Consider the following 27,147-nt stretch of genomic DNA (forward strand, 5'->3'; position numbering starts at 1 on the left):
GCTGCTTTGCATGACACAAAGAAGTAAAAGCACCTTCTGTAGCGGCTATCTTTTCTGTTTCAAAGAAGATTAAAAGGAAATTAAAAGTGGGAATTGAACAGAAATTAAGAAAGAGAGAGAAAGATACAGGGAGATGAGAGAGAGAGAGAGAGAGAGAGAGAGAGAGAGAGAGAGAGAGAGAGAGAGAGAGAGAGATACAGGGAGATGAGAGAGAGAGAGAGAGAGAGAGAGAGAGAGAGAGAGAGAGAGAGAGATATATACAGGGAGATGAGAGAGAGAGGAGCGTAGGGAGATGGAGAGGGGACCAAAAACCTTGAGATCAATATCTTCCGAATAATTACCCACAGCTTCCTGGGTTGCTAGGAGACCAAATAGAGATGAGAGAGAGGGGGGGGGGGGGGGGGGGGGGAACACACACACACACGCAGGCTGAGAATCCTTTCAGGGTTGCAGTGATCTTCTTTGTGTTTTTGTCACTTGTGTAGAGCTCATGCCGACAGAGCGGTGGAGAGGTGAGATAGAGAAAATGAATTGAAAGTCAGGGATAGAGTTAGGGGAGGGGGGCCGAGGGGACAGACAGATATGTCTGGTCTTTGGGGGATTTGGTTGCATGAATAATTACTGAGATATCGATACTGCAATGGTCTCAATCCCACGTCCACTTTGTCCTGGCTTCTCTTTCACTTCCCTGTCCTACCTGTCGTGATGTATAGGGTCTGTTCTTCCAAATGTTTTTGCTTTCTTACTTTTGTACTTTGTAATGTACTTTCCCTGTCTTCCTTGCTGTCATGTTTGTTTCTTTGTGAGTCAATATGGGTGTTTATAGTTATAAATCGTGTTACATATACGCTGAGATGTGCAACAATTAGGTTTGATAACATGCATTACACTATTACATTAGCATTAGCTGGAATAAGTGTTATTACAGACTGGGGACATCATCTCTTTCTGCTTGTTTCAATCTCCTGTCAATGTATGAATGAATTTAATAAGTTCAACAAACATCACTATAATCTATTAGCATTAGCTATAGAAAACAAAATGTTCCCTTTATGTTGAATCTTTACACTAATTGAAATGCATTTGTGACTTTAAATCACTCGTTGAATTCAAATGCACTGGATGACTGCTTGTTGAATGTGATCTCGTTGAATGGTAACATTAGATTGGTGCACTGTTCCTTTAAATTGAGGAAGAGGATGGGGAGTGGAGGGAGAGAGAGAGAGAGACATGGGAGAGAGAGAAGAAGAGAGGGAGAGAGGAACAGAGATGTAGTAGAAAAAGGGGTGTTGTGAGTGCACTGTCTCTTTGTCTTGGAGAGGTGTGTGGGTTGAGCGTGATTTGACCGAAAGAAAGTGACTTCAGAGGAATTTACTGAAAAGAGCTGCACATTTTTCAAGGTTTTTTTTTCCAACCTTTTTGAAGAGGATCCGTCATATATTTAGAATTTGTACGACATGGAAACAAATGGAAGATATATAATGCTCTCCGATGCTCACTTTTAAAGGACTTTAAAAGCATTTATATGAAGATAAGTCAACAGTCTTGTTTTACTTCCGACTGAATTGTGGTGGAACTTCAAAAACTGGATCAATCTGAAGTTAAAGTTGACTTTTGGAAAATATTACAGATTATTTTTATTGTTTTTCTCTGGTTGAACACATATTTTATTAATCAATTTACCTTAGATTTACACTTCTTTTAGACATCTTGTAGATTTATTTGCGAGTGAATGTGACATAGGTGGTGAGTTGTTAGATTTACTGCTGAATATTCTGTCTAATTCTCAAAGGATACAATCAACCAACATTGATTTTTTTTCGGCTTCTACTTCCGGGAGAGCAACTGAGAGGGAAGATCAGTCCAAACCTTTTGCAGAAACCTTCCACAGATAGCAATTATTTACAATCTTAAACCACAAAGAGGAAAAGAAAGAGAAATGGCCCAGAAAGAAGGAGGAGGGCGTGTTAAGACCGGGGACCATCTTGGGGCCAAAGTCATTGCTGGGGCTCCTACAGCCGGTGGAGGAGTGGTGGTGGAGGTCAGGGAGAAGAAGGGACCTCTGCGGGCTGCGATACCCACAATGCCCTTCCCTTTGGCTGTCATCTGTCTGTTTCTGAACACCTTCATACCTGGACTCGGTAAGCTGGGAATCACTCTTCCCTCTTCTCTCCATCTGTAATTCATTCTGAATTCATTGCTTCTGGGCTTGTAAAAATACGGGGAACTGAGAAAAAGACCGAGCGGTTGTGAAACATGAAAGACGCACACATACGTGGCAACCAATAACAAGATAAACAAACACGAAGGCAATGAGAGAGCAATATGTGGCCAAAAAAAAAAAAAGTTTGCAGGCAGTACCAACAATTTGTTTGGAAAATAAACTTAAACATTGTGTCCAGCTTACTTGCTAGTCTCTCCATTGCTACACCATTTTCACACATAAATCAAATCTCTATCTGCCTATGTGCGTGTATTTTCCTGTGTAGGAACACATGTGTGAGGAAAATGGTTAAGAAAGGTAGCGAGGGAGCCCATTCACACCTTGCGCTATAATAGGAGTGTCAGAGCATAAATACACACAACCTCAGTCTGCCAGGTGCACACAGTGAATGTGGTGAAATCGCATAACTGGGTGTAAATATCCATCGCAGCCATCATCATTATGGGCAGCAACAAGGTCACAATTTCAAAGAAAGCAAAATGAGCTCTTTATCAACCCGCTGTGATAAACTGATTTGCGTCCTAGAGAATCTAAGAAGATGATCCACTGTGGGCAGGCGGCTCACTACTTATCACCACATTTGTTGTTGTTTTTGTGCTCAAGATCACAATACGGAAAGCACACCAACAACACATAGGCTACAATACACTAGAATACCCATACATGTAAATGCATTTTACTACATACTCAATGTAAATGAATATGAATATATATGAATATTACCTCTGTGAAGTGAAGTTACGTTTCCTTTTTAGATTTAGAACTGATCTGTTCTATTGTACCGTAATATGCAAATGGCCACAGGTCGGACTTGAACCAGTGGCCGCTGTGGCAAGGACTCAGCCTTTATATATGGTTCGCCTGTGCTACCGGGTGAGCTACCGGGACACCCGACTGTGTGTATTTTTAATGAAAAAAAAGTAAATTGTTCGTTTTATAACTCTTGGATACAGTGTGCAATTGCAGGTGTAAAACGCTAAGCGATCTTATAACATATAAAGCCATTTTACCTATAGTAACATGATGAATTTAAATGGCTATAAGTCAGTAGCCTATTGCTGAGACTCACTTTAAATTTTGTGCAATTCACCTGTTTTTAAAGCAATAATAATGGCAAGATTGAGGTATTCTAAGATCCAGATCATTTTCTACTGATGCCTCCTTGCCTGTTAATCCTCCACTTGGTTGGATATTTGTACTGTTTATGTGTATAGTAAGATTATGTAACAACATCTGGTGGCTACTGCATATCAACTGTCACTAAATATCACACACGATGGTATACAGTAACCACTAACAGTAAAGACTCGTATGTGAGTAACATCTCTGTACATGCCATTTACAAATCTACATTAGTTCAGTGGTTCAGTTCAAAAGCAGCAGCACTTAATATGATAATGAAGAGGATTTATTAGAATATAAATGTTTAGCAATTAATGAAGTAAAGATCTCATTGTGTGAAGAGAAGACAGAAGAAGAAAAAACAAAGAAGAAAAATTGTATATCTTTGCTAGCTAGCATGACTCTTTCCAAAGTTGACAACATCTGCCAAGTTATTTCCCATTTGTTAAATCTTTACAAAAACCAAAGTATAAAACTAAGAAGTTTCTGGTTTTTACAGGGAGTTAGGCTAGCTCTCTTTTCTCTCGTCTTTACGCTAGGCTAACTGGCTGCTAGCTGTAGCTTTATGTTTACCGTACAGACGTGAGAGTGGTTTAATCTTCTCATCTAACTCTAGGAAAGAAAGTGAACAAAGTCGTAATGTTGAACTAACGCCCGGGCCACACTGCCTGCGTGAGCAGCGCGTGACAGCTGCCGCATTGCTGCTGGTGCTGCTGGTGCGTTGCTGCTGGTGCGTTGCTACTGGTGCTGCTGGTGCTGCTGGTGCGTTGCTGGTGCTGCTGGTGCTGCTGGTGCTGCTGCTGGTGCTGCTGGTGCGTTGCTGATGCTGCTGGTGCGTTGCTGCTGGTGCTGCTGGTGCGTTGCTGGTGCTGCTGGTGCGTTGCTGCTGGTGCTGCTGGTGCGTTGCTGCTGGTGCGTTGCTGCTGGTGCGTTGCTGCTGGTGCGCTGCTCCGCTTTCTATATTAAGTTTGCCTTTCATAATGCCAGTGCTCTATTCATTTATGGATGTTGTGAAAGTCACTGCACTTTCATAACATTGTCCTGCAAATATTTCAGAATAAAAGTTGTGTTAACAAATGAAGGGATTCGGTCTACAGAAAGTCATTAGAGGGCTTTTACTTTGCAATGGAATGCAAACGGAAAGTACATATTTACTTTTCTTTAATGTCTGTGACATATTCTACAGATATAGACATTAAAACTGCATTAATGTTGCTGGTATAATGTAAATATACTGTCAAAAGATAATTTTCACTGTCTATTTTTGAGTCGCGCTGCTCACGCAGGCAGTGTTGCAGGCGTTAGAAATAAAGGCTGTTGATAGGAAACAAAAATAGACACCAGAGTTCACATCCTGGTCACAGGTCTCAAAGTGACACACCTTTTGACCATTTCAACTGTTAAAAAAACTATTCATAAAAGCATTTTCAACCTCTGTGGAAGACTTAGTTAAAGAAATGTTTCAACATTTCAACAACTCCGCCTATTTACTTTCTTGATAAGAGTTAGATGAGAAGATCACTCATTAGTGGTGTTGAAAAGATTGTAGATATGGTAAAAAGAAAGAAACGGGATGGGCTGTTTTCTGACAAAGAAAAGGGTCCATAAATATATAATATATAAAATCAACAAGCATGTTTGATGTTTTCCTAAGTGAGCTTCAAATGTGAGAAAAACAATGATATACCATAGCATATAAAGCGTCTATGTTCGACACCTAGAGCTAAGCTTGAAGCCTAAGTAAAAATGTATTGAGTACCAGAGCAGCTGTTAGTCAGTGCAGTGCAAACTGATTATAGAATTGTGTACTTGTTGTGAAGGAGGCAACAGCTCACCGCTCTAGTTGTGTTACGATCTTTGCCGTGAGGGGAGTAGAAAGTGCCACAGAGATACTGTACAGGGAATATATGATTCAACCATCAGTGTGAGTGTGTGGATGGCAGAGGTTGTACGTGTGTATGTGTGTGTATGTGCGTGTGTGTGTGTGTCTGTGTGTGTGTGTGTGTGTGTGTGTGTGTGTGTGTGTGTGTGTGTGTATGTGTGTGTGTGTGTGTGTGTGTGTGTGTGTGTGTGTGTGTGCAAGCCAGACAGGGTGTGATATAAAATGTAACTGTTGCTCTGGAGTCTGTACGCAGTTTTTGTTTGTTGACTGTCAGCCATCGTTGCCTTAATTTTGTTTTATGTACCTGCAGCAGACCCTGGTGTGTGTGTGTGTGTGTGCGTGTGTGTGTGTGCGTGTGTGTGTGTGTGTGTGTGTGTGTGTGTGTGTGTGTGTGTGTGTATAAAGGCTCTATCCTGCAGGACTTGGCCTTTGATTTCCTTAATTCCTGCTGCTGAGAGGTGAACAGGGATGCCAGGAAGGCTTAGTGAGTCAACATCTCCAACACTACCGATGTTGCTTTTGTAGTTGAAGGCCGAAGAGAAGTTTTAATCCTCGAGATCCTGCACATGGATGACACTTTTTCTGATAAACCAGTCCCTGGTACTTTTTTGACAAAAACAAATAACAAAAAAGAAAAAGATAGCAAAACAGAACATATAGGACCTCTGTAAGTACCTGTGTCCTGTAGACAATTGTAATGTAATTGACATATTGAAATTAAATATTTAATTTGTGTGTGTGCATAGAGGGTATATCTTTTACTTAAATGATGTCTTAAAGTCTTATTTATCTTGTCTATAGCAGTATAATGGATTAAAACTTTACATGATTACAATTTTAAACTTTTGTCATTGTGTTACAGTTACTAATCCCTGTAACACTCTGTTGCTATGACGGTTATAATATGTTGAATTAATTTTTCTGAGCACCACACAATACCCCAAAAAGACGATACGTCTGTATTATCAGAATTTGATCCTTGTGGTCTACTACAATTTCAAAAGTTATATTTTTGATAAGCAACTTGCTCAACACTGCTTTCCAGCACACGTCTTTCTCCCTTTATTTCTCCCTCTGTCTTTTACACTCTATCATTAACCTCCCACACTACCAGTGGGTGCTTTGAAGAGTTCTCTGTAATTATAGTCATTAGTCCGGGTAATATCTAGACACACACACACACACACACACACACACACACACACACACACACACACACACACACACACACACACACACACACACACACACACACACACACAGGGGATCCAAGAGCCTTTCACACACGGCAAATTGTTAGAGTAGATTTCTCAAACCGATAAGATTAAAGAATTAATGAACCTTTATTATTGCAGTGGAGGATTGTTGAGCGCATATGTACAGCGCAACTCCAACTACACACATTTATGCACAGCAAGTTATTTCCTTGATGGTTTGGTTTGGCTTATACGAAGCTATTGTTCTGCACTTAAATTATTTCACCTATTTGAAGCTATTGTACTTGCAAGATTCTCGCTGTTTGGAGTTGTATCCTCATGATTGTTTGCACTTATTGTAAGTCGCTTTGGACAAAAGCATCAGCTAAATGAACTGTGATGTAATGTAAGGTAACATGAAGCTGAGAGGGTCAATTTTAACATGATTTAAAGCTGCTCTTATCAATACTTTGGATCAAATGACTACTTGCACTGTGTGAGTAGTCGCTAGTAGAAGGCAAGGAGGACCACAGCAGTCTAATACATTGTTATTTTGAATCGCACCTTTGCAACTTGTATAGGCGTCTGTATGTGGAATTAAAGCATCGTGGAGCAATAAGCAGCTAGAGAGCCAGATGTGGATGTGTAAAAAGGCAACTGTTGGCCCACATGTTTCCCAGATCATCTCATTTCAGCGGTCACCAAGTGGCCAAATAATCAGTAATTAGTGGTTTAAGGCATTTTTAAAGAAAAAAGCTCTAATTTCTCAGATGCTCCTTTTCTTGAACACCAACAGGTTGGAATAGACTGTCAAACAAAACAAGGGATCTAAAAATGTCACTTTGGGCTCTATGAAAGTGCTTTTCACTATTTACTGACATTTGATATATAATAAAGAAAACAATCGTTAATCCCAGCCCTAGTTGAAGTACATGTTGATGTGTTAGCAGGTACAGCAAATGCCCATTTCTTCCATCACTAATGAAAGAATCCTACTGTTCAGTGAACGCAACACACACAAGCAGTATCTGAAAAATATGCCAGACCGTATAAATCCTGTTTTACATGCCAAAGACGGAGGTGACGTGCAACTATTCAGCCACCAGCTTGCTGTCACTCACGACTCATGTGTGGAGGTGGGCAGCTCCACCAGGAGCCAGAGCATCTGCTGGTGGGCGTGGCCTCTGCGACCTGAAAATGTTTCTGTCTGATCAGACCATATCGGCTCATGGGTGGAATCTCATTTTAGCCCACCTCTTTTCATGAGATGCTTTGAAATGAGCGTTGGTTAAAAGCTTGAAAGGGAAAGTAAATATCTAATTCATCTCTGCTTTTTCACTAAATGTTGCCTCTTTTTTTTTACTTTTTTTCTTTTGCTGGGCTGCTTACTATTCTGGGATTGTGTTTGTACCACAGTTTGACTTTTTGGAAACCATTCCAAATAAGGCCATTGTAGGGCATGTGAAAGTAAATAATATGGCGTACATTCAGATTTGTCAGAGATTATGGGACAAGTTGGTTCCTCTGTTTTCTATAGAACGATTATGACAGAGCCCCAAGTTTATCCTTTTTCTGATAACTTAGTTAGTTGGAAAGAAAGATATATAATTAGGGACGCAGACAGAGACAGAAACAAAAAAAGATAAGAAACTTTCTACATGAGTCGACTTTGGCTTTTTCTCACTCCTGAGAAACGAGATGCAGCTGGCAGCCCGGCCATTCTTGTTCCTCCCCCCCCACCTGCTCGGCTTGTTCTGTTTTTTCTCTGATGCGACAAGAAATGGAAATGGCCATGATGCACACAACGCCCACAAGGCATTTCCATTTGTCGCATTCAGTATTCACAGTATTCCGTTCAGTATTTTCAAAAAAGGCACAGAAATCATCACAAATGTGAAGTTTGTATTCTGTCCAAAACTCCCATTCACAGAAATAAATGTATGGTAGGCTAAAACAAACACTGCTAGTAATTCAAACACTGCAGGCTGGTACAATAATAGTATTCAAGTATGCAAATCTGAATTTGTCATGGATAATATTTGAAAAATTCATATTCTATATATATCCAATTCCTGAGGGGATGTTGTCATGGAAACATCCCATAATAACATCATCTGATTTGTGTGCACTGAGACACACACATGCCTCTGTGTGTGTCTCAGTGCACACACACACACACAGTACTGTACAACGAGCGGGGCCTGGGAAGGTCCAGGTCTCCAGATAACAAGATTAGGCGTGATATTGGATTTCCTTCAGGCAGACAAGGATTGTCCACAGAGATAATTCTGTTATCAGCCCGGTGGAAGTGAGCATTCATGTGTTTGAATCTTTTTTCAAGGCATAGATTCACTACTGCCGTGGTCAGATATCGACGGAGACCACTTTAATATAATGACACATTTACTCAGGGATGATGAGTGGACGGTGTGAGTTTATATCGCCGTGTCCAGCAGCTTCACTCTACAATCTGAGCCGGTTACTTACGATGGGAAGAGCTTTATTCTTTTCCCCGTGTTTTTATCATGGTCTGTTTATACAACATATACATGTTATACTGTTTTGAAAACATGTGGTCTTCAGCTTTCAGAATCCATAAACCAACCGTATGTTGTCCAAATGATGTCTCATTACGAAGTTTAGAAAGAAAGAAAGTCATACAGTTATAATCCTAGTTGTGTACAACAGATCCAGGTCAGTTTGTCAGAACGTTTCAAATGAAGAATCCCAACATTTCTGACAAATGTGGAGAAAATAAAGGCCAATATCCGTCTCTGAGATGTGGTGGAGTAGAAGGTTATAGTTGCATAAAATGGAAACAAGTGAAGTACCTCATATTTGTATTTAAGTACAGTACTTGAGTAGTGTAGTTCCACCACTGCTTACACTTTATAAGTCTTTGCATCATGTTGGCCTAAACACACCATGGAGTCAAATGCACTATGGTAACAGCAACATACCACATCAGGGCTGTTAAAAATAACCTTTTTAATGAACTGTGTAGTTTTAGTTTATGGTAACAGGATGTTTGTGTCCTACAGGTACCTTCATCTCAGCGTTCACGGTGCTGTGTGGCGCTCGCAGCGAGCTGATCTCAGAGCGAGGTGTTTGTTGTGTGTTTTGGCTCAACGTGGCAGCAGCACTCATCCAGATACTGACAGCTGTAATCATGGTCGGATGGATCATGAGCATCTTCTGGGGAATGGACATGGTCATCCTGGCAAGTGAGTACTCGTCCAGCTGTGTTTATCTTTCCGTCTGAAAAATCTTCTCACCTCTTTTTTATTTTTATTTTAGTCTTGTCTCCTTTTGTTTTGTTTGTCTGTCTCACTTTTGACATGCAGTAGGTGGAGTTCATCCAAACAACTATAACAATTTCACAACATAAAAATCTAATCGTGATACTGGGTGACATGTTCCTTTATAACAATAAACATAAGCACTGTAGTTTATCTTGACTCCCACACACATATGCTATAATATGCACCACATGTGTATTAATCCACAGCTGAAAATAGTCCCCAACAAATGTCCTATTTACTCCTGTTTGAGTAACATTTGCAGAAAGCTACAGTGCCCAGCTGTGTGAGGAAACTATTAGCCTTTAAAAAATGAAACAACACAATTGTGTACCGCATTTAAAGATTTATGTAAGGCCAGTATTGAGAGGGCGGAGACACAGTAACGTTTAAATATGGGCACACACACACTTTCAGACAGTCACTCTGGAAGATAGTGTTTATAGGTTCTTGGTTGTTTACATGAACATGTTGGTTTTGGTCTTGTCGTGGGGAAATTAGAAAAATATAGACTAATGCCAGCCTTATTGTGGCAGGTCTGCGCTACACTAAGTTGAAACAAAGAATTAAAAAAAGTGGAGATGTGGAGAACGGAGATGAGAGAAGTTGGGTAATTTTGCGTTAACAAGTGCGCACGCACACACACACACACACACACACACACACACACACACACACACACACACACACACACACACACACACACACAAAGAGCCTCTATTCTCTCTCTACACTGAGCCAGCCTTTGAATTATCACAATGCTCCCTACTTTGTGTGTGCAAGTGTGCATTTGTGAGGTAATTGCTCCCTGCGTGTGCAACCCAATGTGTGGTATAGTCTGCAAGAATCTGTGTGTTCGTGTGTGTGTGTGTGTGAGGTACAGTAATTGAGTGTGTGTGTGTGTGTGTGTGTGTGTGTGTGTGTGTGTGTGTGTGTGTGTGTGGGAGTGAGCGGCCCCCCATGGTGGTGCTTTTTTGTTCAGAGCTCCCTGCTATTTTTTCAGGCCTCTGGGCACACGTCTTATTCAATTTTTGCTGCTAAAAATCTGTACTCCTGTTAGCGTTAGCCACGTATTGAATATTTATATTGTGTATGAAAACCATTTCCCTGTTAGCACCGAGGGCCAGGTTGAAATCACGCATGCCATTTGCTTCTTAGATCAATTATTATTCAAGTATTCATCACCACAATACATGTCTTTGTAGCTGGGATGCTCTTATTCAGCTATTCCCCATTTCACTCTGATAACGTGGCATATTTATTTACTTCTACTTCCCTCTCTATGTTGCTTATGATCAACTCTCTTTATATACCTCCATCTCTACAAACACCTCCCCCTTCATTCTTCTACCCCACTACCTCTCTTTTCTCCCTCCTCTCTATCAAATGATCACGGTGTTATCTTCCTCCCACTGATCGCCTTCCTTCTCTATGTAATGATTGTTCCTATTTGATCGCTTTCTCTCCCTCGCAGTATTCCTCCCACTCGCTGCCCACCCCAGTCTACCTCTCTGCCTCAGTTTCTTATTCAGTTCTCTTTTTTCTCCATCCCTGTCTCCACGTTTCTGCTCAATGACCCTGCAAACAAGGATTATGTTACTGCATGTGCGTTCATTTTTTCAAGTTCTGTATCTCAAAGGTTAGCTCATGTTGAAATAAGCTTTTTCTTTTCCATTGAAAGTTAATTGAATGCTCTGTAGGGATTTCTGTTTAGGTCCAAAAAGCCTTTGTGTTAATGCAGTCAGCTTCTGTATGATGACCCTTGTGAAGTGTTAAACAATGAAGCTCGTGGTTTTAATCTCTAACTGTCACTTGTCTCTTCTCTCCTCTCTTTGTTCTCCCTCTTCATGAAATGAAGTTTCTGATGGTAGGTGTTTCTCTTTTTTTCTCACAAGTCTCGCAGCAAGTAAATAACATTGTGAAGTGACATGTAGAAGCACGTCACAGAAATAATGAATAATGCTTTGCTAAATTTAACATAGATTTGGAATAAGCCAAAACAAATAAGCACATTTCCCAGGCTTACTTATAAAAACATTTATTCAGAACTTTTCTCATGATCTTTCATCTGAGTTGCCAGGAATCATATATGATGTTTGGTATCTTCACAAAAATCTCATCAGCTCAAGCATTAAGCTTATTGACCTTTGAAAAAGTCGTCCACTACCTTGTCAACTGAGGGTTAACGAGGTCTATCTGCACTTTGAAAATTCAACTGTTCATACCGTGGACACTATAAAACCAATTCTAACCAATTTTGACATATCACATGCTCCACACTAGGTAGTGAAGTTAAGACTATTTGGGCCAATTCAGTGCATATTATGGGTAGAAACAAAACTAATTTTGCAGATAGACCTTTGTGGTTCCGAAATTGTCGGAAAACCAGAGTCCCAAGGGTCTATCTGACATTTCCCCCACCCGAAAAAAACATATTAATACAGTTTCCCTTAAAATGTTTGCTAAACCGATTTATTGGAAGAATTTGACACTTAGTCTTTACATGGTAGTTTAGTAGCAGTATTCTTCTTCCCTGCGTTTGTTGGCATATTGCTCAGTTTCTTGGCGTATAGCTGCTACCAACTGTTGATCAGTGGAATACTGTGAAACCGTCAGCAGTGTGGCGTCACTGAACCCTCATGCGAGTAGATGTGATGCTAAAGGCCCAGACACACCAAACCAACATCAAAAAACTAGCGGCGACGAAGGCCAACTGTCACGTCGCCTCACGTCGCCTGCGCCTTAGCCAAAACATTGCATTTGAACACACCGCAAAGACTACAGCCTGCGTGAGACGGGTATAACTCTCCATACCAACAGGTGGCAGTAGTTCGATTCATCAATCAAAAAGGGAAACCGGATACACACATTAAAACAATGCAGCATTTGCCGACCATTTTCACAACACACTTGCTCACAACTTCATTCCAGAAGGCCATCGTTGTTAAAATATCCCTGTATTGGAATGATCAGATGAGATGAAGATGCCAAATGAGAGCCTTAAGTTATTTGCTTCCTTTTCTCCCTTTGCTTTTCATCTTGTGCTCTGATTCGGTTAACCAAACAGCCAATCAGTGTGATTTCTCTCACCGACGGGCTCTGCAGCCGATTCAACATGCTCAATTGGCTGAAAAGCCGCCAACAAGGACCGACTAGTGCCAATGGTGCAGGTGTGTCAGATGAGGGCCCACTCTTAAAAACATTGCTCCATAGTGCTACTTGTAGTAGTCAAAAACTCCACTGGGTACCTTTGAAAACATGAGGTGAAGATTAATAGGAGAGATTCCTCTTGCTGTTTCCGTTATCCTAATATCCGCTGGCGACACCTAAACCCTAGGAATATTGGCCATTACCCCCAGAGGCCAAATCGTCGTGAGACCAATAGCCGATGGGCTTCGAGATTGCTTGCCAGCCAATACTTGATAACACATTAGCTCCTAATGCTCCAGCCGAGCTCCCTTTTGGTTGATGGCAAACTCTTTGCTTTCATTTCTCTCAATTAAATGAAATGGAGAAAGGCAACTATTGTCAAAAGTTCAAAATAAATGTTTAGTTATTACATATAATGCTTTAAAACCCTCTTAACTAGGGCCATAAAAGCCAGATGATAGATTTACAATTAGTTCTACAAGCATTCAAAAAGTCTTCCTCTCTCTTTTCTTCCTCAGGCTATAGAGACCAGGGTCTTCCTCAGGATGTCTGAGAGGTCACTCTCATGTTTGCTGATGGATCACAAGGACAGTTTGACCTCTTTAACCTCCTTGACGCCTGATGGTGACCTTTACCTTTGTGATGACCTGTAGCTGTCTGTCTTTTAAATGCCGGACCACAGAGAGAAGGAGAGACGTTCAAATAAATTAACCACACGGGGAAAGAAAGAAGGAAATAATTAGCTGACTGCATCTGATGGCACGCTGCTGATTGGTCGAGGAAAAAGAGACAAGAAAAACAATGTATTTGTATTTTGTCAAGTAATTATAATAGCGCGTTTTGAATTCTGTCTTTTGATTTTTTTTTTTACCTGACGACATGTTTCCTACATGACAGAAGGGAAACTAGTTAAGATATTGATTGGCAAAATGTATTTCTGTATTTTTGGCTTGTGAATTTTGCCAGACGAAAAAATGGAGTAAAAAAAACAACGTTATTTGGCTGATAACAGTGTTTCCAGAACCAGCGTAACCAGAGCTGACGCTGCCACTGAATTGGCTGCCACAGATTATTTCAGTGTTAGATGTCACTGGATTTATTAGAGAGTTTGACTGTCACATAATCTCACAGACTTTAGAGGAAGCCTCTTGTGTAATTTAGTGGCCTTTCCATTGGGATATTGACACTTTCACGTTCATCAATTCTCACTATAAAACATATTCCTTCTTCTCTTGTTGCCGTTTACATGGAGTACAAAACCATGCTGACAATCTCTGAGCACAGAATCAACAACTATTCAAACCACAAACATGGCGTAAAAACATGTCTTGACATAATTATGATGTAGGAATCATTTGCAACTAATCGATCACTATAGCTATTGTAGCTACAATATTTTCCTTTTCAGGCAATGTTTTACTGCAAACACATCTTTAACACGCCGGGTCTCAGTGTTGGGAACAAGATGCACGTCATCCTAAAATTAAGGGCTGTGTGAAAAAATATTCATGCCTCCGGATAATTATTTGATTAGAATTTTCATACCTCTTAAATGTGTAACTCAGTGTCAGAGGGATATTACACATTATTAGAACATGGTATCTAATTAACAATATGCCACTCTGGACAAGAATATTCACTGACAAAGATACAGTAACTGTAATGTAATTTAAGCTTGTGTCCTTTGTTTGAACAGATATTTTTGACTTGTTCGATAAGGATCATATTAATACACATAAGAGGTCCGAAACACTTGTAAATATTAATATTAAATATTTTTTAATTCACCGTTTTGTTTGTTTATTGTGTATATGATAATGTGTGGGTGTTTGTGTGCAATATTGTAAATGGAGATTAGAGAATACATGGTATGGCGTCAGTACAACTTTGTGGGAAGGTTTTTAGGTCATAAGTAAAGATGTACAAGAGTCAATCACAAAGTTGTATTATTTAACACAACTTGCCTTGGAACTATCGATCCAAACAAAGCCTTTCCCATCAGCTTCCTCATGCACTGTATCATTGGCTCACTTCCCTGAGAAATATCCAAAAATATCGAAAGTCAAAGAGCATTCAACAAAAATAAATAAACCAGCTTAGCCTCTGCCGTAACACTAATGGAAATCACTCGTGAGTGTATTCGCAGGGAGCTCAGTTACTGCTGAACAAACTGAATGAGCTCTAACTGGAGCTATTTGGCAAAATGCTACTTAGAGTACACTTCGAAAACAGAAAAGCAGATCATTACCTCCCTGATATTGGACATATTCAGCAAATGTTATTCAGCATTTCTGGAAAGAAGTAGAGATACATGTATTTATGGTGACTTCCCAATTTTGGTCGTGCCTTTATAGAAATAGAGCTTGTGTGTGTAATTCACGATGTGATTTTACCCTCTTCTTCTTTTGATTTTCTACTCGTGATGTATCTTTGTATTTTATTATCCCTGTTGGTTTAATTATCCTCATCATTTAACCAAATGCCTTTTTAAAGAGTACTGCTGTTGGGTGACAACACCAATGTTTTTCCGTGTATCTGTTGTACAGTGTTTGTATGTGAGACAGATGATGATGATGTCTGTGATGGTGATGATATTTTATGCCTTACGAATGTTCTCCCAGAAGTGTTTCTGTAGCAGTGAGTTTTTTTGCTTTGTGTGGGTTTGGGTACAATTTATAGATCTGAAATTATTGTTATTCAAACACTTTATTAAAATGATGATGGTGTTGTGCTAGCTTTTCGATTGTAGACGAACATACTGTCATGTACAGTTTTCTGCATGCATAGCTTTGTTGTCAAGTCACTGTATAGAGTAACACACACACACACACACACACACACACACACACACACACACACACACACACACACACACACACACACACACACACTAACCCTATTTTAAGATTGTAGCTTTATTCCGTGACTTTGCAGCATTGGTTTTATTTTAAGGTGACTGAAACAAAATCTTGGCATTAAAAAACTTTGTTCTAATTACTCAATGCCTGTGACTGAAATGTGCACGTTTTGGATTTAATGTGTATCATTTGAAAGGATTCATGAGAAGATTGCTTTCTCCGTGAAACTAAAGAATCACAGTTGTTTTTCATAGCAAAATCAGAAAGTAGCGCTTATCCTTGCAGGATTCAATATGCTCAACTTTTGTTATTAAATGGTGTGTGAATTCACATCTGACTCATGATTAACATTCCTCTTCTGAATATGTATGCCGCGCTTACTACAGACCACTGTCGAAGCTGTGGTATGTTTGACATTTAGCATGTTTGCTTTTGCTAAAAAGTTTGCTCTAAATTCGCTTTTTATTTGTTCTTCAAACTAATTTCTCCTTTTTTTGCCACACTAGTGCTATGGCTCAAGGGACCGAAATGTCAGTCGATCTGTTCAATTTGGTGAAGACTGAAATATCTCAACAACTTCCGAATGTACTGCTGTGGTTGCCAGAGGATAAATCCTAATGTCTTTTGGTGATTGCCTGACTATTCATCTATCGCCACCGTAAGGTTGACATATGTAGTTTTGAGTGAAATGTCTCAAAAACTATAGACATTTGAAAAAGACATTCCTGTCCCCCTCAGGATGAACTGTAAAAATTGTGCTGATCCCTTAGTTTTTCTCTAGCGCCACACAATACTTTGGTTTGGGACCAAACACATCCATAGAAATGGTTTATCTCCCAAATATCCAGAGTTTGGTGCCAGACAGGAGAATTATCACAATCCTTAGTAAGTTAAGGTCCTGTCACATATATCCGTATGACAGAAACGTATGCCGGCGCATACGAAATATCGGCAATAGGTTGATATAAATTAAGGGTAAGTTGTGATCGTTTGAAGGACGCAGACGCTACGCCGAACACGGAAAAAACTGGTTTAATGTTAATTTAAGTAACTTTTTTAAACTTCTGTGAGCTGAGAAAATTATTTAAGGTTATTTGAATAGAAAATGATATAGTAACAGGGTTGAAATTAGAGTAACAGGGTTGCGTAAAGTAACAGGGTTGAATGGCTACATTACTTTTGGTTGTAGATCATGACATAAATGTGACAAATAAATACTCAGGACCACAGAAATGTTGTTTGATAATATTTTATATATATATTTTCCAATGAGGGATTAACAGGAAGAGTATCAATGATACATAAAAAACATGTCAACACAACAACAAACTGGATATAATCAAATATACACTGGACAAATATAAAACATGGAGGTCACTGAGGTAGTCAAACAACTCCACAGTGGAAAGGCCCCAGGGGTTGATGAGATGCGTCCAGAAATGCTGAAGGCTTTGGGTGTGGAGGGGCTGTCTTGGTGGACACGCCTCGTCAACATTGCGTGGAAGTCTGGGACAGTGCCTTCAAGAGTTAGAAGATTGGAAATATATTACAAATAAAAGAGAGGACTTACCTTTGGTCTACCCATGGTAGTAGCACATGACTTGCTGATGTCATTTCCTCTGTGTCATGTGACTAACCGTTTTTTCACTTCCTCTGCCAAGTTAAAAAGGTTTCGTTAAAAAGGTTTCGTTAACAGGGTTGCGCGCATGTTGTGGGACACACTTTCAGTGTAAAATTACTGTTATTTAAAATATGTTTATGATTTAACAAATTGATTTTACCATTACAAGAGACATATATCAATTGAATAATACCAAAAAAGTAAATAAAAACCCTATTTTCAATGTTACATTTGACATGCAAGTTCGTCACCTAGAAGTTGGGACAAGAGAAAAATGCTAATTTAGGGGTGTTTGAGAGGTATTTGATATTTTAAACAATATTTTGAAACAACTTTTTCTGCAACTTCAGAATCAACAGTGCGTGCGCCTGTCGCTTAAAGTGAACGGAGACAAAACTGTGGCGTTAACCAATCAGATTTCGAGTTGGGGACACCGGGGCCAGCTAGCAGGCGTACGATAACGTCAGCACGTCCACGTCTTTTGATTGGATACGCACTATTGAGAGGCAGAGCTATGCAGAGCTAGCAAATTGAACTTGAACGAGCTAATTTAGATTTCTACAAGCTGTTTGTTTTCAACCCACAATGGCTGAAGGAGGACAAGAGATCGATTTGGTCGCAGATATAATTACAACGGCATTTTCAAGACAAACTTTTCAAGAAAAGCTAGACATTGTGAGAAGAGAACAGCCAACCCTGATGCTAGCGAGACTATCACAGGGTTTGTCCGCCACTTTCAGATCACGAACCACGAGCGGTACTCCCGGCTCACTGCACATTGTACTGCTGGGAATGCCTGCTATTTACAACTGATCAATTTGGTGTTTGGAGCCACACTGGGTTTGGAAACTTGAGTTGTCTAACCAAGGCAGCAACGAGACACCAAAGCACAGCTGGGCACTTACAAGCAACGGTGCTTTTGAAAACCTTTGGGACATCTACAGCTCAACGAACAAGTGAGCAGGGAAACGGAGCTCCACATCGAAAATGTGAACAAAAATAGGGAAATGCGCATTTATTGATTATAAATGCTTCGGAAATATTAATATAACTCTGTTGTACTTGACTATGTTAATAAGGTGATGCAACGCCCGGTTATACTGCATTTCTGTCTAAATGTCTAAATAGTTTCTAGAGCCATGGCGTCATAATGATGGTATTATGAGGTGGAATAATTCAGGTAGGACTGTGTAGGACATCACTGAAGGCCTAGGTGGGAAATGCACGGCCCGCCACTGACAACCACACAGTGCCGCTTGCAGCTATGTCTTGTCAAATTATATTTTGAGGGGTTGGCTACTTATTTACAGTATGACCATTTCCTCAGTTAACATTACACCACTGAAAAGAAGTCCTTATGGTTTCTCTGGAAACTATGTTTTTGCCTTATTCATTCTTTGTCTTTGTTCGAGAGCAGGTCATACCTAAAAAGGGAATTTATTTCCATAAGGTTTTATGAAAAAGGTTGTTCAATGAATAAGAAATAGAGCAGTGGCAGTGGGTAAGCCTCAGTGACAACAGAAGAATGTGTGGGAAAATATCTCTCAAGTAAAATGTTCATATTTTAACAATTCAGCTCAGCTAACCTTGTTCAGGTTTCTTCTACTTAAGTTTATCCGATTCAGCTGAAAGGCTCAGAAGTGCACTCCACACTAAAACTGTATAAAATCAGTTTCTTTGGCAATAATGAAAATGCTTTCATTAACCATCTGCACAGGGATACTTGTGATGAGGATAAAAAAGATGCAAATCACACTGAAGAAAACTGCTAAAGTTATTGTTGTGAGGGTGTTTGCCTTAAAGGATTGTGCCCAGACTTGCTGACAGTCCTCTCTCGCCAAATAAGGATTTGTCACTGCTTGTTCTTTCTCACCAGACAACTACTGTAGGTGCACAACATCCCCCCTAACACTCCCACCATCCTCTCTGTAGTGTAAACACAACCAGAGCTGAGTTTCCATCTCAGCTCAGCAAGTTGCAATGTCAAAACACATTCGGGTCATCAGGATGTAACGCAGCAACAACGCTGTTTAAACCCCCCCCCCCCCAGCTGGACGGGAGTCAAATGTTTCAGAACATGTATTCTGGGAAAACAGAAGATGGTATTTTAATGGAATTAATAAAATTGCATGAATCTTTTGGCAAGCTTATGCTTCCATAATAATATTAAATCCTTGCAGTAAGAAATATACTTCATTAATGCCGTAGATAATGAGGTTGGCAGGATTTTGTTTGATTAACTTTTTCAGCCTCAAATATAGTTTTACCCTGAAGTGTTTTCGGTATGCATCATGTCATGAGGCTCTGGTGTTTTAGACACACTGCCATCAATTTTACATGTGAATCTACGAGCACCTAATGACCGCTGTTGCTTTGTTTTGCAATTATTTCTCACTCCCACCTCTGCTTACAAGATATTGTCTTATAAAGCAGAAATTACACGTTAACAGACATTAACAGCTATATGACTTTCATATGATTATCTGGCTGGCTTTAGGCTGTTTATGTTTCGTTCTTTTATTGGAATGATGTCAGTATTTCAGGAGCTGATGGAGCTTCATTCTACATGAACTGTAAGTCACTGTGTGGAGACACAACAGCGCCATGTGCTGGACACTGAGGTGAATCACAACTGACTGTGACACATAAAAAGTTTGGTGTAATTGTAAAAAGTGTGAACATGCAAAAAGTATCATAGTTGAGGGTGACTCAGAGAAGAAAAGAGGGGAAGGACGTGTGTGTCTACATTTCCATCTACATGCACTCACTCAAAAACATTTGCTTTCCTGTGCATACTGGCAGGATTCATTTGCCTGGATGTTGACATGCGCATGTACATTTTGTAAATATTTTGTGCATGTGTTCTCATTTTCCAGGCTCTCTGCCAGTTCCCTTATTGCTGGCCAAAACATTGCTAAATAAGGAAGACAAGCTCTTAATCGCCCTCTCCTACTTTATTTTCTCTGTTTTACCTCTTCTAAATACACATTGTAACCTCTTAACCTTCAGTACAGGACACATATACACTGAGATCTGTTTTTCTTCAAATGCATGGCCACGCTCTTTGACGTTTCTTTGAAGAAATGCAGTCCTTTTAAATGGATTGAAAAGTATTAAGATCACACACATACACACAAAACCACATGACAAGTATAGATCAAACATTTAGTCTTTCATGGAATATCTTTGTAGAACATTTAAACCATCTTTTCACAGATTCTTGATATGAAATATGAAGTTTTCAAGCTAAAAGCATTACACTGGAAACTACAGGCACCTTGTATTTTATTTGTTCTATTTTCACACCAGAGACCATTATAACTGTATCCAAACAGCAGAAGAGTTTTACATGATGGGATGATCTTCTTCATCAACATTCATGATTAAACACAGGTTGATGTGCTCAGTCACACTGAGCTGCTATGATGTTATCGTTCTGCAGTTACAGTAGAATAGAGATGCTTTGGTACAAAAAAAACTGAATTGTGTCTGACAGAATTTAAATTCTGGACCATAATGCTAACATTTTTGTTAGTATTCAACTGGAATTCATGAGCTCATATGGACAGTTTGAAGACAATCATCAGACGGGACATAAAATATAAAACATAGCTTTAACCCGAGGTTCATTATCACAAATAGATCCTGGATGTTATGTTATGGTGAAAGAGACAGTTTGAATTCATATTCTGCCCCGAGAGTTTTTACCTAAAAAAGCTACAAACAGCAACTGAAATATGGATGTCTACACGGATAAAGAAAATGTACATACATGAGTTAAAAGTGATCCTTTCCTTGTGTGCAAATGCTGATAGTTCCAGTTTGTCATATTTTCTACACATTTATAAATCAACCTGAACTTGATCGCCTGGCAACATTGTGAAATCAATTTGTACTCATCATAACGGCGACATTTATTTAGTAAGCAATGTAACTGATATCCAGACAATTTAAATCAAACTTTCCAGACATGTTGGTCCTGGCTAATACTGTGCCCCATACTGACCATATACTACATAAAGAGTTCAATTCTCTTCCTTAATACAATCAATGGTTCATGTTTTCACCCAGAACATTTCCTGCAAATTCGACAGTTGGTGTGATTTTCCAAAAGTTCAACAAAACACAGCAACGCAAAACACAAGCAAATGCAAGAATCATCTTGAAAACATCAGAGAAGAGATAAAATTCCAACCTTTTTACATTCATTTCACACCTGAACTACGATACCGAGGCTGTTTGTCGTTCTCCCTTTTCAGTCTGTCCTCGCGGGGCCATATAAAGAGTTTGGTCTTAAAGCACTCCAGACAACCTGTTGCTGCTCCCGCTCAAACAATGAAATAATGGCTGCTAATAAGTACCTTTCAGAAAGTCATTGTAGTGGGACGCAAAAAATAAGTTGGTACTTGATTACCAGTTAAAGGCGGGTAACATGATCTCCGCCCTGCAGATGTGCGTCTTCACAACCTCGCCGTTGATTTGCACTTTGCCGTGCAGGATCCATCACATCGTCTGACACTCTGGGTTGGTTTAGGCTTAGTGAGAGGGCGGTGTGCGGCCTTCCCAGTACTTTTGATATATTGTTTGGAACATGTCCTTACAACTCAGCTTTGCATTCAGCCGGGCACAGATAAGGAATGAGCCTCCCATCTTGCGGTGGAGTGAGTACGTCTCCTCGGGAGGCGGGGTGAGCCGGTGTTTGAGCATCACAGGGATGAGGTTGTGGATTCTCTCGGTGGTGGACTGAGAGCCGAACTCGAACGTGTCTGTGGAGGCAAAGGCTTCGCCGAGGATCATCACTGCGTCCACGTGGGCTTGCATCATTGCCTGGATACAGGGAGAGAAAAACACACTGCGACTTTAGTCTCAGCTAATGACCACCGTGCACAGTAAAATGGGTCATTTTTACAAAAAGGAATATTTGCCGCAGAAACACATTTTCTCAGATTGTTAGATCACGAGATATTTACCTTGGACTCATACCCGGTCAGGAACTTCATCTCGATAGATTTCTTCAGAACTCCCTCTCTGTTGCCCTCAGCAGCTGAACGGATTACCTACAATCACAAACAGGTCATGAATGTTACCACCATCACTTCAATGTCTTTGGTTCTGTTCAGACTGCAGGCAAAAGCGTCTGTTTTGGGCCATTTTCATATGTGGTCCAAAATCAGACACAGGTCAGATTTCTTCCTATTTTGTCATATCTGAATTCATGCGCCTTTATGTCACTCAACGTTTGTCACAAGTCTGTGCTGGCGGGAGTCACTCGGTGAATACAAAAATGCATAGTTTCAGTGAATCCATTTACGTCACAACCCCACCACACACACCTCCGTACAGAAGAAGCGGCCATTGCTCCACAAAAAGCCACAATTAGAAATGTATTTCTCTTTCTCCTCGTTATCATCTGCTCACAAACTGACACCAACTAATAAATGTAACCGTGGGCGCTGACTTTTGTGGCCTCCATGTTTACTTTCGTACAACAGTGTGCTGCGTGTAATGTCTTTGTTATTGTTCTTTTGTGCAAGCGGGTCAGTTCCAGGATCGTAATCAGTTCATACTGGAATATGATTATTAACAACATTGAATTTTTTTAAAATGTGAACAGCCAAACATAAACAGAATTAGAGCGTTTAGGTCTGAAGTGTTAACATCTCCATCTCTGAGACATGTTTTAATATCTCATGTCTGCCTGTATATTTGAGTATTTTCAGTTCTGACTTGACATAAATTTAATGCAAGTAAGATTTTAATGATTCACCGCAAGTTGAAGCACAAATATGAGTTTTCTGCGACAAATGAAAACAGTAGGGGTGTGACAAGTGGGTGAGGTACAGTAACTAAAGCTTTATGTTGATCAAGAATATGATCTTGTCTATGAATTACTGTTAGAAATGAAAGTAAAGAGAAGTAAGAATGAAGAATGAAGCTGGCTGGTTTTACCTCCACGTAGGCGTCTGTGAAACTCCTATCGAATCCTCTCGTGGCTCCAAAGTCCAACAGTGCCACCTAGAGAGACAATCACATGATCACTATTAGCATTACGCTCAAATCTTCCTTTCGATTCCATATTATTATTACTAATCGTAGTAGAAGTTAGTCTCGTGCCAGTAGTTTAGCCTGTAGACAGACTCACCCTGTGTGTCTGTGGATCATAGAAGAAGTTGGACCAGTTTGGGTCAGTCTGCATGTATCTGAACTCAAACAGCTCTCTGAGGCACAACTTCAAGATGTTCTCGCAGATCTAAGGCAGAAACAAACATGAGGATGAGAGGAAAGCAGGGACTTGTGGGAGAAAAATGAAAGGAGAGGAGAAAAAGGTGGGGGAAGAAGTAGTTCCCTTTCCTGCCACCAGAGAAAACGCACATTAGTCAACTAAACATCCATCAATCGCTTTATGTGTCTGGTTTGGCAGCCGTTTACCTCGTTCTTCAGATCCTGCGTGAGGCTGTCAGCCTGGTCGAGAGGAAACCCGGGGACAAGCTCTGTGGTCAGGACATAGCTGCCGCTCAGCTCCTCGATCACCTCTGGTACGTAGAAGAACTCTTGGTCCTTCAAAAGCTCCCTGGGTCAGACGAAGATGAAGAGATACAAAGGCATACATCCCGGTGAAGTCGGCAGGCACTTGAATGTATTAAATTAAGTGGTCAAGACATACAGTATGTGTCTCACCTGAACTTCTTTGCACACTGGGCTTCTCTAATGTAATCGCACTCTAGTGTTAGCTCTCTTCTCATTACGTCTATCAGGTGCTCTGGAAACAGACCTAAAGAGACACACAGGGAAGTTGATGTGCAGTCGTTTGTGTATGACTGAGAAGGTGAGCATGCTTGTGTTTGAATGAATCACTGAGAGTTCACCATCAGGCAGGGCATTGCTTATATTCAACACCGTCATCAAGTTGTTGACGTCGCTGTTGATGCTCTGAGCCACACCGGGGTACTGGGGACAAACAGAAAAAAGAAAAGTGTTACTTTAATTTGATCATAAAATGAGGTGGAGGGGAGAAAACACCATCATTAACTCTTTTTAAAATACTATACTGTATCATGTTTAGAACCAATCTAATTACTTTTTATTTGTATTTATCTTCACAGTATAATGTATCTACAGCCTTTACAGGGATTTATTATTTATAACAGGATTATAACAATACCGTTACTTTTAATAATCCTTTGCAAATCCTCCATAAATTCTGAAATTAAGACATCAATTAGATTCAATCTGTCAAAACTGTAAAAGCATAAAATATCTTGTCAGATGTTTCTCGGTTATAAACACACTTTCAACTCTGATCTGTTAACAAAGTCTGCAAACAGAGCAGGGATATCAGACTCTCCAGTTACAGTGTTTATCTTAATAACAGAATGTACAGTACACACACACACACACGCACACACACACCTGTATTTTCATGGCCACCTCCCTGCCGTCCTTCATCTTCGCCAGGTGAACTTGGCCGATAGATGCCGCTGCAAACGGACGCTCCTCAAACGATTCCAGCTTGTCTCGCCAGTTAGCACCCAAGTCACTGTTCAACGCTTTCTACAGACAGACACCAATACATGTTATTCTTGCAGCTTATCATATTCAACTAAATATATTGTCGTTAAAAAAAATCAGTAAAAGTCATTAGTGGAGTTACAGTGGGCTTGATAATAATAATGTAATAGTATCAGAGGTAGAACTAATATTGTTATATTACAGTTATATATATTATTGTTATATTATATTACATTGTTATATGATCAGTCAAAGTGTGCAATAGCCTTTATTAAATTATAATGGCCATTTAAAAAGAAAGAAAAGACCCTTACTGTCATTTGCTTGATTGGCATGAAGTCAGCACTCTGTCTTACACGCTCAAAGATCTTGGCGAGTTGGGGGTTGATGAATGCATCATCTGAAATACAGAAACACACCTGAGTTTGTCTGAAATGTCCAATCCGGAGGCAAAGGCTGTCAAACTGCGGTTGAATACGGCTTTAAAAGAAAATGGTCTTATTTTTACTCCAGGTTTGGTCATTGCTTTTAAATGCCTATAAAACGTGCCATACGTGACATAATGCTCACTCGCACCAAAACTATCTCGATTGATATATAGCACTACAGGAACTGTCCCTAATAAACCAATACATTAACAACACTGACGGCCTGTGCATTCTCCCTCCTAAAACATCACTATTCAACTGAGCTGCGTTAAACCAGACTTGACAGTGTAAGCCGTGGGAAGAAGTGGAATCACTAAGATCCCAGGGTGAATTACTATCAATAGGACAAAAATACTGCTTCTCAACTACAACGACTACTTTGGCTGACATTGCTGATGATATGAGGAACCAGTCATTTAATAACAAAATAGTTTCAGACCCCTCAAGGTTGATGTTAGTTTTGATTGGTGCTAAAGGGTACAATGGTTGGACGCACAATCATCCGGACACAACTGCATGCCCGCCCAGACAGATTAATGTCAGCGGTGAGCAAAGACCTCCAGACTTACTAGTGATCTCTCAGTTCACTGTAATTCTATATATATATATATATATATATATATATATATATATATATATATATATATATATATATATATATATATATAGATATATATATATATATATATATATATATCTATATATATATGTGTGTGTGTGTTCAGTTACAGAAGACTACTGTGACCTTCTTGTCCATTTAAGATTTAAGAATCAACTTGTCACCACCTTAGAGTCAGAGTAACGCTATGCCAGTTCTGCAAATAACCACACACATGCACACAACAAGGTCACTCCACTGTACTGGAAGCTGTTAGCAAACACTGAGCAGCAAATGTCCTTTTCTCTCCTACTACTGTGGCTTATTACATTAGTACAGTGTCCTGTCTGTGTTTACGCGCACATACTCTGAACTATGAATGCTCAAGGACAAAGGTCACCAGCCAAGATCAGGGGGAAGGAACAACAGTGATAAACAACATTAATGATGTGTTTAGTGCTGTTACCTATTGCGGCTACTAGCTCTGTGCCAGGAGGTTTACTGACACTGGCTGTCCGCTCTTGAACTTTGTCTGGGTTATGTGTGCAAAGTACAAGCCAGTATCAAGTGACATTACAACTTAATCTCAGCTGTTGCTACCTGTGTGTTTGTGTGCAGCAACAGGCGAATGTCCCAACTCTGGAAGAGCGTATCGAAAACCATCAACAGCTCACCAAAACTCCACAACATGTGTACGAAGTCCATTACACCAGTCGTAAATGACTGCACACTGTAAATGAATGCATGTGCGCGTGTGTTTGTTGTTGCACACCTTGAATGCTGAGCATCTGTCCCAGTTTTAATGCAGCTCCTCTGACTTTACACAAAGTTCTGACGATGCGTTCAGCGTTGGCCTCGGACAGGAAGGGGCTGGAGTCCAGAACGCCTTTCTTATCACCTGGAGAAGCGCCAAACCGAGAGCATGTTGTTAAACACAAAGTCTTCTTTTACACCAGCATCTCAACACTTAAGTCAAACTTTAGAGCCAATTCAATTACTGTAACTATGTTTGGATTGATCAATATCAATAGTTAAGGGTTCAGGTTTATATACAAATGTGCATGTCTGTGAGAATATGTGTCAGTAGGTCGTAAAGTAGTGTGTCTGAAGATTAACACGGACGCACACACACACACACGCACGTACACTCAAGTTGTCCTGTTCGAGAAGCAGGTCATACCTAAAAAGGGGAATTTATTCATAAGGTTTTATGAAAAGGTTGTTCAATGAATAAGAAATAGAGCAGTGGAGTGGGTAAGC

General features: G+C 40.0%; 2 protein-coding genes across 2 annotated transcripts; one reads left to right on the forward strand and one right to left on the reverse strand.

Moving 5' to 3' along the window:
- Positions 1-438: 438 nt before the first annotated feature.
- stum (stum, mechanosensory transduction mediator homolog) lies at positions 439-16,061 on the forward strand. The gene is made up of 5 exons (XM_029462619.1): positions 439-512; positions 1,793-2,141; positions 9,466-9,648; positions 11,582-11,590; positions 13,392-16,061. Exons 2-5 carry the CDS (start codon positions 1,940-1,942, stop codon positions 13,424-13,426), a joined length of 429 nt encoding a protein of 142 aa, XP_029318479.1. The 5' UTR covers positions 439-512; positions 1,793-1,939; the 3' UTR covers positions 13,427-16,061.
- Positions 16,062-20,503: 4,442 nt separating this feature from the next.
- Positions 20,504-26,785, reverse strand: LOC115004028 (atypical kinase COQ8A, mitochondrial-like). Its single transcript, XM_029426001.1, has 10 exons — positions 26,660-26,785; positions 25,176-25,261; positions 24,763-24,903; positions 24,219-24,300; positions 24,031-24,124; positions 23,782-23,923; positions 23,495-23,602; positions 23,302-23,367; positions 22,323-22,409; positions 20,504-22,179 (listed from the first exon to the last, which is right to left on the reverse strand). The coding sequence occupies exons 1-10, from the start codon at positions 26,673-26,675 to the stop codon at positions 21,889-21,891; spliced, it is 1,113 nt and encodes a 370-aa protein (XP_029281861.1). The 5' UTR covers positions 26,676-26,785; the 3' UTR covers positions 20,504-21,888.
- Between the last annotated feature and the right edge of the window lie 362 nt (positions 26,786-27,147).

This window comes from Cottoperca gobio, chromosome 24 (assembly GCF_900634415.1).
Source record: "Cottoperca gobio chromosome 24, fCotGob3.1, whole genome shotgun sequence".
In the NCBI taxonomy this organism is placed as follows: Eukaryota; Metazoa; Chordata; class Actinopteri; order Perciformes; family Bovichtidae; genus Cottoperca; species Cottoperca gobio.

Bases quoted from the DNA above. Each gene is read 5' to 3' on its own strand.
- stum (XM_029462619.1), top strand. From the start codon at position 1,940: ATGGCCCAGAAAGAAGGAGGAGGGCGTGTTAAGACCGGGGACCATCTT. The intron at 2,142-9,465 runs GTAAGCTGGGAA...TGTGTCCTACAG, and splicing joins CACCTTCATACCTGGACTCG to GTACCTTCATCTCAGCGTTC.
- LOC115004028 (XM_029426001.1), bottom strand. The intron at 23,924-24,030 runs GTGAGACACATA...CGTCTGACCCAG, and splicing joins CAGTGTGCAAAGAAGTTCAG to GGAGCTTTTGAAGGACCAAG. The intron at 23,368-23,494 runs GTGAGTCTGTCT...TTGTCTCTCTAG, and splicing joins ATGATCCACAGACACACAGG to GTGGCACTGTTGGACTTTGG.